The sequence below is a fragment of the Balaenoptera ricei genome, chromosome 3, assembly GCF_028023285.1.
Source record: "Balaenoptera ricei isolate mBalRic1 chromosome 3, mBalRic1.hap2, whole genome shotgun sequence".
Lineage (NCBI taxonomy): Eukaryota > Metazoa > Chordata > Mammalia > Artiodactyla > Balaenopteridae > Balaenoptera > Balaenoptera ricei.
Window position 1 is genome coordinate 12,162,934 of NC_082641.1, and position 11,157 is coordinate 12,174,090.

Sequence of the window (11,157 nt, forward strand, 5' to 3'; positions counted from 1 at the left end):
CAGGCGTGAGTCTGCTTGACGGGCCCTTACATTGCAACGGTTGGGCCACTGAATAAAAATGCAACTCTCAAAACTTTATTATTGGAAAGACGTACTTTCATATCCACTTAGAACATCGTCCTGTGACTTGAAAACAACTAATAACAGGGTGCAGTGCCTGGACACAGGATGACTGTCTACATGGTGCCCACCCCATGAGGGCGACACTTCTTCTTTTGTGTAAGTGTGGGTAGGAAGCAGGGTTTCGAGTGATTGTTGCGGAAGAGCAGGACTAGCGACAGGTCTGCCCGGTTGGGGGCGAGTGAGGCGGGGAAGCCGCGAAGTCGATGCCGATGCCCGAGCAGCGCCCAGCGGCGAGCTCAGTCGTCTGGGCCCCTGGCCCAGGTCACTGGGATTTGATGGCGTCCTTTGTGGGGGGCGCGCTCAAAATGCTCCCTTTGGGTGGCTGTGTGTGAGTTGACTGAGCATGTCGCTGAGCAGTTTCATTTCCTTGTTTCACTTCCAGGCTGAACAAGAATGACACTGAAATCCGCCTTTTGAAAAAGTCTAACAATTTATCCAGGCACCTCCTAGCATGTAGTTTTTTTATGTATTTCACGGAAATTTGGGATTTGGGGGTATTATTTTTAATATGGAGATACGAGCTGGGTACATCGCTTTTTTCTTCCTGTCTCTTCATTAAAGAGTTTAGGGTCAATCTAAACACAGATTAAAGCCTTCAGAATGTTGGTTATTAATAAGTGAATGTTACAACGGTTGCTAAGGGGCATATAACTCCAACTTTGGGGGTGACTAGCGTTTTAGTAGTACTTGGTGTATTATTTTATATGTTCTCGTATGTTGCGTCTGCTACATATGCTGATACTATGTACAATGCTAACATTTGTTAATTTCCTTTGATTAATTAAAAAAAGAATTCAAATATCTTACACGAAAGACTCAGCCAGTCTTGTTTCCGTTCTTCTAGTGATTGGGGGCACATTTTTTCCACAGGAATAAAATTCTCCCCACTCTTCTGAAGTCGGTAATGACCATTTTAAATTCTCTGATGCTTTTGTCCAGGGCTACGAGGAGGTGTCTCAGAAATTCACCTCCATCAGGCGAGTCCGTGGAGATAATTACTGCGCGCTGAGGGCCACGCTCTTCCAGGCCATGAGCCAGCCGGCCGCGCTGCCCTCCTGGCTGCAGGACCCGGAGCTCACGCTGGTACGCTGCTGCTGCAGGTTTGAGTCTGCAATGTTTCCAGTCGCTTTTGTGAGAAAGACTTCCCCTTCTCTGCCCTGTGCCATGTGCTAGTACTGTCTGCGGTGTGACGTCAGTGTGTGGGTTTATTCAGTTTTGTGTGGCTGAGATGATTTTGCATAGCAAAGCGACCAAAAATGACAGATATTTCCCCAGAAGAGGAGGGTGATAAAATATCTTCAGTGCTTCAGCTGAATTAGGGAGCAGGTGTTTAGGGTTTGTTCATAGCACTTAGGGCAGTTTGACTTCGGTGTTGGAGTCTCTACCAAGTGGGCTATGTATTGTACTGTCTGAGAACCTGCTGGGGTTTGAGGAGGCAGGTTCCTGTGGTTCTAGCTCCAGTTCAGGGAAGCAGCACCCTCTGCAGAGCGTTAGGAGAACTGGCTTGGCAGGCGGCAGGGCAGCAACACTGGAAGAGAGATGGTTGCCTTCAGCCAGGGGAGGTGAGGGTCAGGGGCTGTGTCCCGTGCCGGGCCCTCTTTAAGGCTTTCCATCTGCACCCCAGGAAGTCACGTTATCAGTGTGTCGTGTATCCGCGACACACATCAGCTTGAGGTCATGATAGGTTGGATGATAGAATATCCCAAAAGACTTTGGTGGGCAGGCACGATCGAGCAGAACTCACAATATGACATTACTTGGAAGAAAATAGGAAATCTTGTGCCTGTATTAAAACAAAACCCCAAACCAGAACTCAAAGTGCTAGCTGTGGGAGATCTGCCTTACCAGCAGCTTATGAGGGGGGAAGAAAGAGTCAGGATTTTAATGGATTGCAGGCCCAGTACGAGCCCACTGATGTGGGATGCCTGCAGTGATAAGGAAGCCCTGTCTTAAGAGGAATGCTTCTCAAACACAGGCAGTGACAGCCCTGTCTTGAACGGGGCTGGTCAGATCCCATCTTGAGGACCGAGTGCAGCTCTGTGCCTGTACCCTCAGTACAGGTGGGAGTGTGCCCGACATGGCTCATCTGCTTTGGGGAACAGTTGAAGGAGCTGGGGTATTTGCCTAGAATAAAGACTTTTAGAGGATACTCGTTGGCAGTTAAGCCAATTAGGTCTGTTAGGTGGACGGGGTATCACATACCCTCAAAGAGCAAAACCAGGATCAGTGGGTGGAGGATACCACCTGTCTCTCAGGTGATTATCTACTTTATAAACTGGTATCAAAGCACGTGTGTATAAACTATTTAAACAATACCTGTGAAAGATACTTTCTTCTAACCAAAGATACATCATCTTTTTTTTATATAAGTTTATATTTATTTTATTTATTTATTTTTGGCGGCATTGGGTCTTCGTTGCTACGCGCGGGCTTTCTCTAGTTGTGGTGAGCGGGGGCTACTCTTCGCTGTGGTGCGTGGGCTTCTCATTGCTGTGGCTTCTCTTGTTGAGCATGGGCTCTAGGCGCATGGGCTTCAGTAGTTGTGGCTCACGGGCTCAGTAGGTGTGGTGCACGGGCTTAGTTGCTCTGCGGCACGTGGGATCTTCCCAGACCAGGGATTGAACCTGTGTCCCCTGCATTGGCAGGCGGATTCTTAACCACTGCGCCACCAGGGAAGTCCCAAAGATACGTCATCTTAAGCAGATTTCTCAGTATTAGCTTGTGGTTTTTTTTGAGAAAGGAGCAAAAGAAATTGATACACTAGGCTATTTTTAGCTTTGCAAATTAGACATATATTAGTACTGAAATATTTCAGAATTGTTTGTCAGTCAAAAGCATGCCTGTGGACATGAGACACTGCTTGAGAAGCAGACATGGGTGATCTCACTGTATTTTGCTTTAACTTTTGTTTGACAACCATAGCTTTATTTATTGATTGTGACATAAAATCCTCCTCAATTTTAGGCTGTTTGCCTTTGAGCCTTTTACTTTAAGGGGCTGCTTAGATTTATGGACTTAATTGATGTAATGAATTTGAATTTTTAACTTTCCAAGGAACTCTGGTGCAAGTAGTGTTCTACATAATTAAACATACAGAATACGCTCCATGAAAGTAAAGCATAATTTTTATTTTACTAACAGGATACTTTTGGGTAAGGTTATCTGCCAAATTAAAAATAGTCTAGGTAGGTTGTGCTTGGTTTCTGATCGGTATGAGAGCACGCTGCGTGTATGAGCAATGGGGGCTTTAAGGTGGTTTTCCTGACTTCATTTGAGTCATGCGGAAATTCTCAAGTACTCTTTCTAATTTCTTCCCTTTTCTGTATGTATCAGTCAACAAGTAGAGTTTTTCTCTTGGGAGCATAATTAGTTGGTCACAGTGGTATTATTTTTGTCACCTAACCTTTCTCGAATGCCAAGAGGCCCACGTCAGGGAGAAAAAGCACATCATACCTGATCGTGAGTTTAGTATGAAAGTTTATTAAACTTTTCTTGCTCTCATCCAACTAGAAGACTTGTCCCTGTGTTGACTTTCCAGCCCCCAGCAGATTCCCTTGATGTGAGCACTTTCCTGACAGGGTCTGTTTTGCTGTGTGTCTTGGGCGGGTGACAGATGCACCACACGCTTCTCATTTGAAGTGCCAGTGCAGGAAGGGGTACACAGACTTGGTAGTCGCACTTGACCAGACTGGTTTTTAACCGCCTCCCAGGTGTCTCAGACAGCCTCCTGTGGATGGCATTCCACCCCTGTTCTCATTCTGGCCCTTCCGCCTGGTCTCCTGTCGGAAGGTCCACACTGACAAGGGTCTCGATGAGTGAGCGAGAGGGCGGTGCAGCGTGACTGGACGAAGTTGGGGTGGAACCAGGTACGAATACCGACGGGTGGTGAGGCCTACAGAAGCCGGTGGCGCACCGTGGTGGTGGGGTACCCGGACCGCCTCACCCCGCAAGGGGGGGTCTCTCTGTTACCAGAGACTACTTGTGAACTGTAATAAGGAGATGTCTTAATATTAGTTAACGCTCATGACAAGCAGAGCGTTAACACCTGATGCTTGTCACCTGACAAGCAGATCAGGTGATACTTAACTCTATTCTACAAAACAAGAAGGTCTTACAGGAGTTTTGGTATGAAAGTCTCTGTGCCCATTTCTTACCCATCTTCCTACTAAATCAGGATAACTTGCATGCTGTCATGTTAATTAAGCCATGCTTGCTGTTACAAGTTGGTATAAATTATGGGGTTTAAAATGGGGTAGGCTCGCTGTTATAAACACAATAACCATCTGGCAAATAAGTCTGTCTCAGTTTCCCCTGATCCTCGATCTTTCTGAATTGCCAAGGGCCTCTTCTGACCACCACCCTGCATCCAGTGACAGGCATATGTCCTGGTGTCCACGGGGCTTTTAGAAGTCCTTGGAGCACTGACCAATTCTGGGGACATAAAAAGGCTGCTCTCAGCAGGCAGGTTGGAGGGAACCTAGTTTCAGCATTATTAGGGTCTCCTGAACTGCCCATGCTCTGTAGTAACCCACCTCTTCAGCACTGGGCATCAGGTAGGTCCTGGGACACCTGAGTTTGTATGCGAGTCTGTAGACTCAGAACCAGCCCTGGCCCAGCCTGCAGGCTGCGTGCTGTGCTAAACATCCCTTGACCTCAGCTTGCATTCCGTCAAGAATTCGGGGAGCCCAGAGAAGCTACACACCCTGTAGCTGGCTGTATCTGCTTCCGTTTACATTTGGAGAGATGGTCTTTGTAGCGTCTTGCCATTTTCCCTCTCTCCTAGAACACGCTTGGTTTCAGGAGATTCAAGGGAAATAGGAGCGCTAGACCGAGACCCTCCCCTTAACGTGAGCTCAGTGGAGGAGGGCCCAGGCCGTTCGTCCTGTGCTGCCCAGCCCCTCTGGCCTTGCTCGTTCATGGCCCGTCTGACAGTTCGGCCGCCCCTCACCTCCTGTCATCATGTCTTGGCTCCCTGTCTGTCGTTCCTGCTTCTGTCCAGATCCTAGTCTCTGTGTTTGACTGCAGTCGGGTGATCTGACCGTGACCCTGACCCTGACCTTGGACGTGGCTTGGTCTGGCTGTTCTTAAACTTGGGCAGCAGCCGGGTCCCCAAGAGGTGGTATCCTTCGGGGCAGGGGTCTTTTGGTTCCATAGTTTTAGAATGTCTCTGAGTGGGTGGGACCTGTGACAGTGTTTGCTTGCTTAGGGTGGGATAGACTGTATATCAGAACTCATGAGACAGTTTGGGGATGCCACATTTTTGTTACTTGCTATCCCTTTAACCATGGTGCTGATTTCGAGAATTATGGACATTTGCTAGAGAAAACAGGCTGTTTTTATATTTCAGTCACAAATGAAATTACACCTAAGCTAATTGCCTGCTTTATTAAGTATTTCCCATCATTGTTTCTTGTTTTTAATTTTGTGTCTTCTTTACGTCTCTCTTACCCTAACAGAAGTCCAGTCTCTGTGTGTGTAAAGGAATGGCTGTGTGTGTGTGTTGTATGTGTCATGACCCCCTGAAAGCATTTAAAGCTATACTCATTTTTTTCATCTGAGTAAAGAATTTCAGCTCCATTATTCTTTCCTCGTAGTTTCTTTTCACACCTCAGTTTTGGGCTTTCTCCAGGATCTCCACAGCTCCCAGCATATACAGCCCTTGATAATTATTCCAGCAATACTTTGGCCCATGCATGGAAGGAATGAGGAAATGGACTTTTATTTGGGTTTTGCTCTGTGTAGTTAGATCTTTGGGGTCTCTTGAGTAATTGAGTATCGTGCCTGCTTTTTAGGTACATGCACAATGTCACGTGATGCTCATGTTTTCTGGGCTTCCTTCCACCCCGTTTCCCAGCTCACATCTGCGTAGCTAGTATTTTCTGCTCATTGCACTTCTCTGTGCCCAGTTGTGATTTCAGCTTATTGCCACTTGAGGGCATTTTAGAGTCTGGTGATAAACCAGAGAAGCTGATACAAAGTTTGCAGCAGAACTGCCCACATGTTGCTAAAATGTAGGACAGTGTGGGCACAGAGCTGGGCTGCTCTTGGGCGGGTGGTCATTTGTCATCATAATAAGATGAGAACACAGCCCCTCCCCCATTAACGCCATCATTGTGGTAACCACCTAAAGAGGAATTTACGTCCCTATTGTGGTTTTGTTTTTTTGTAGAGATGAAACCACCTTAGTTTCCACATGACTGCTGTAAAGAGAAGGTAAAACTGGAGTTCCCATTCATGAAAGGGTCTTCAGAGCCTTAGATTCCAGGAGAACTGAACACATGGCCTCATTTAAAACTGTATTATAACTGTTAAACAAACTCCGGTTCTAGGGAGGAATTAATTATTCTCTAATGATCTTTTGACTTGGAGGTGAACTCTTTTTTCCTTTCTGCATTTTATAGCACTGAAGGGACATGCCTGTGCCCGGCCTAATTATATGGATTTCTCCAGGACTGTTGGGAAAGTCTGAGTTCCCATGCTGACATCGATCCAGTTATGTCCCAGCTTGCTTTTCAGACTCCAAATTCTAATGATGATGAGGGGAAAACAAAATAGCAAACGCTCCAGGAAAAAAAAGGAAACAGGCAAAATAATAGTTCGGCTGTCAGTTCTTTAACGAGCTAGCCCATCGCAACTCCCTTAACCCCTGCGTCGTATTCTCAGTTGTATTTTTTATCTTACTACACTGAGTAGTTAAACTAGATACCATATTATTTCTTTTTAATATGAAAACTTTGATGATAGTGTAAATATCAGAAGTTAGGTTTTATTTTCCTAGTCAGGAAAGGAACAGGTTTTTACCCTATCCTGGACCATCTCACAGGCCCAAAGCGCCTTCCTGAGTCAGGCATTAGGGAGTGGTAGGGAGGCACCAGTGAGCCCAGCAGCTGCTTGGGTGGTTTGCGCGAAGACCTGGTGTGGACACTGCCTTCACGTACCCTTACAAAGTGCTGTGGAACGTTCCTCCCCGCGGCTGGAACCCAGCCAGGTACATTGTGCCTTTGGGTCTCAACCAGAACTGCCATTTCACTGTAGAAGCCCTCCTCAGGGTGGGTCTTTCCGAGTTCCTGACTTCCAGATTTGGGTCCGCTGTCCTAAACCCAGACAGATGTGCAGGAATTAATTCTGGAAACGAAGGTAGGTCTTGTAGGCTTCATTGTTTCTTATAGCTTGGATCGTGTGATGGCCTTTCTGGAATGTTAACATTCTCTCTCTCTGTTTCTTGATACTCTAGTTACCAGAAAAACTCATAAGCAAATACAGCTGGATCAAGCAGTGGAAGCTTGGACTGAAGTTTGAGGGGAAGAGCGAGGCCCTGGTTGATAAAATTAAGGAGTCCCTCACTTTACTGAGGAAGAAGGTTTGGAACATGTAGTTTCCTTTCTGTGATAAGTGCAAAGCTCTCACTCCCGAGTGCCCCAGCACACCATTTCTTAGTCTTCACTCAGTGGATTACCACACGCTCTTGGCTGGTTTTTAGGCAAAATAATTCTAAACGAACACAAACACTTCCTATGAAGTGTTCGGTAAAATGAAGAAATATCAACATCGTGTATTCTCGGAGGAGATGATGTGTTTAATGAAACGTTTAACTTTGTTTAAAGGAAACCGTACAAATGTAGTCTTTTCTTCTAAGTTCTGACAAGTTTCAGGGATATCATTTAGTCCATATCTCTTACAGGATTATCAGTGATAATGAATTCACATTTATTAAATTCTTCCCAATTATGTTCATGTTTTAAGATTCTGTCTATATTTATTAGACTTCTTTTCTTTCATGATGATTTTCCAGTGAAGCAGATTTAATAACTTGTCTTTTGACAACTGTCCTGAGGGTTTTTCTAAAACAGAATTGTGAGGAGGAACTTGGTCTGCTGATTCCCAGTGATTTGGTTATTAAATACTCCCTCTTCTGTGGCTTTCAGCTGCCTTATGTGGGTCGATATCCTGCTTGCACACTGGCCCACACAGACGTCTGGGTCGCTGGCCTTTGAACAGCCTAAAAGCTCTCCTCACCAGAGACCCTGGATTGAGGGCCTGTTAATTGCTCCAGGCTTTGTAGATGGAGGAGGTAGGCCGGTAAGGAGGTGTCAGGCATCGGCTTTCAAGATTTCCCCCAGCACATACCCCGGTTGTTGATCTGTTCACTTGACTGTGGTCTGCCCCCATGAGACTTTCAGCTTCACCAGAGACTGTCCTGTCGATTCCTTTACAGCCAGTGCCGGGCACTGAGCCTGACACATAATAGGCATTTGGTAAATATTTTGTTGAATGAGTGGAGGGCCCTGAGTTCCTGGAGCCTAGTTTTTATTTACAAATAGGAGAAATGTGTACTGGAAACTATACTGTCGAAGGAAGACTCTAGTGATAAAGAAATGGGAGCAAGAGAAGGAGAGAGGGGATCTGTTCTTGTTGCCTGTTGGAGCAGAGCGCAGGATTCAAGGGGGCCGGGGGACCTGCGCCTGCCCAGGCCCTGGGTTAGCAGGGGGTCGAGCACGGGGCTCCGGGCCTGTGGGAGTGAACAGGAAGGCTCTTCAGCTCAGACACTGGTGACAGTTTCCTTTAGAACTCCTTTAAGTTCTTGTGAGGTTGCTTTATTAGCTGTGCCTACTGTAACTAGATCCTCATTTGGGGGCACGGTTAAGTGATTCCAATTTGTAATAACATTAAAATTATACATTAATACTCTGAGCCAAAAAAAAAAAAAAAAAAAAAAGCCTCTGAGCCGGCATCGCCAGCACTTTGTATGTGCCAGGCTGCACACTAAACGCTTGATGAGATAGTGTTTAACTCTCACGACCCCCTGGGTGTCGTTGCTGTGGGTATCCTCGCTTTGCAGACGAGGAGACGGAGGCCCCGCAGAAGCCACCAGCTGCTGGGTGGCAAGGCCTGTATTCCACCCTGACGCTCTGACTCCAGAGCTGCGTTCTCGCCTGCCAGCTCGGTCCCCTTCTGGGAAATGTGCGGTGTTCCAGCTTGCAACCCAAATACTGGAGCGCGTCCGGTGGCACAGTCATGACCGTTAACACTTACTCTTGTATTTAAAGTTCTAACGGTTTTGGGAGGAGCAGTAGTTACTGGTCATTCATAAGGATTAGTTTTATGTTGGCATCTCTTACCCTCATTCACTTTAACTTAAAAGCACATATGTTTATAGGGTTTTCTTTTTCACTTAAAGAGTTTGCTTATGTTAGCTGAATACCTGATCCTCTGCTTTACTCTTAATCAGAAGTCGGTAAGAATTTCCGGAATGCATTTATTCATTTGAGACTCAAGTGTATATTTAAGAGGTTAGAAGGGTAAGTTTAGTAAACAGATATTCAGGAAACCCCGCCATCTTCCTGGCGCATCTCCATGTTTGAGGGTTGGCTTGGAGTTTCTGGGTGGTAACGGCTGCCGTAAACCCCTTAAGGGGAGTAGTAGTTTCAGCTTCCCTTCACAGCGTCTCCCACAGGCCTCACACACGCGTGCTAGCTCTCCTGTAAGTATTTCTGATTGACCGGTTTGATCTCTTTGCCTGGGAAGATAGAGGAGTTGAAATTCCCATTCCATGGCCCTAGAGTTCTCCTTAGTGCATTATACTTTTGTTTCAAGTTAGTGCAGGAAGAACTGAATAAGGAATTTGTGAGGTCTAAAGAGTACCATGGTTTGAGCTGGAAGCTTGAGCGTTGAGCGTTGGTACGTGACCCATGGTCGCCTGCCTGTTTTGAAAATAATTTTGTGCTCATCGTGTGGAATTTTACCAGGGACTTTTAGAACAACAATTTAATTATTATGTAACTTCCTTATTACAGTGGACAGGCTTGGCTGAACTGAGAACTGCTGAAGCGAGGCAGATAGCTTGTGATGAACTGTTCACGAATGAAGAAGAGGAGTACAGCCTCTATGAAGCTGTAAAATTTCTAATGCTAAACAGAGCCATCGAACTATATGATGATAAAGAGAAGGGAAAGGAAGTACCATTTTTCTCTGTGCTTCTGTTTGCTCGGGATACGTCAAATGACCCCGGACAGCTGCTGAGGAACCATCTCAACCAGGTGGGACACACCGGTGGCCTTGAACAGGTGAGTGGTACCTTTGGGAGTATATTAGCCCAAAACAGCAGCTTCAGCCGTCAAACATCATCTCAGTTTTTGTGGGTCAGGAGTTGAGGAGCAGCTTAACTGTATGGCTCTGGCTCAGGGTCTCGGGAGGTTGCAGTTGAATCTTGTTCAGGGCTGCAGTCATCTGAGGGCGTGATTGGGGCTGGAGGGTCCACTTCCAGCATGGCACACTCACCTGGCTGTTGGCAGGAGGCCTCAGTCCCTCACTGGTAGTTAGTGGGAGGGTTCTGTTCCTCACCATGTGGGGCTGCTTGAGTGTCCTTGTGACATGGCGGCTGGCTTCTCTCAGAAAGTGATCCAAGAAGAGAGCAAGGAGGAAGCTCCAGTGCCTTCTATGATCTAGTCTTGCGAGTCACACATGGTCAATTACACTATATTCTGTTTGTTAGAAGCAAGTCACTTAATCCTTCCCACATTCAAGCGAGGAGTGCCGAAGAATTGTGAACCTATTTTATAACCACCATGGTTATCTCAGCCTGGGCTTTCTTCTGTAGTGTGGTGGATGGGATCAGTACCCTTGGCTCCAGTAAACAAATAAACCAAGCACTTGGAAGAGTCCTCTGAAGGGTCTTGGTTTTTTTTTTTTTTTTTTGCTGCGTTGCGTGGCACGTGGGATCTTCGTTCCCTGACCAGAGATCGAACCCGTGCCCCTTGCAGTAGAAGTGCAGAGTCATAACCACTGGACTGCCAGGGAAGTCCCTGAAGGGTGTTGTTTAATCTTGGAAGCTGTAGCTGTATTATTAGGTAACATCCTTTAGAAATAGAAATGGAGTCACTTTAGCCAGTAGAGCCCAGCCTGCTCTTAGAGCTTTCACAGATATGCTAAGTTTGGAGTTTCACACAGAGACCCAGTACTGTCGTGTGGGTCAGCAGTTGACTCACCACACACTGCACTATCTACCTTTGGTGTGTTCATTACGTTGCCCCGAAC

At 46.3% G+C, this 11,157-nt stretch overlaps 1 protein-coding gene across 9 annotated transcripts in view; it reads left to right on the plus strand.

Moving 5' to 3' along the window:
* OTULIN (OTU deubiquitinase with linear linkage specificity) overlaps positions 1 to 11,157 on the plus strand; it is an 85,954-nt gene that overhangs the window by 15,700 nt on the left and 59,097 nt on the right. For all 9 annotated transcript variants that reach the window (XR_009502221.1, XR_009502223.1, XR_009502222.1 and 6 more), the window contains 3 exons: positions 1,063 to 1,206; positions 7,358 to 7,483; positions 9,918 to 10,187. Coding sequence is in view for 4 of the 9 variants with exons in the window: in XM_059916132.1 (XP_059772115.1) it covers positions 1,063 to 1,206; positions 7,358 to 7,483; positions 9,918 to 10,187 (540 nt within the window). In the remaining 5 variants the exon portion in view is untranslated. The remainder of the gene's footprint in view (positions 1 to 1,062; positions 1,207 to 7,357; positions 7,484 to 9,917; positions 10,188 to 11,157) is intronic.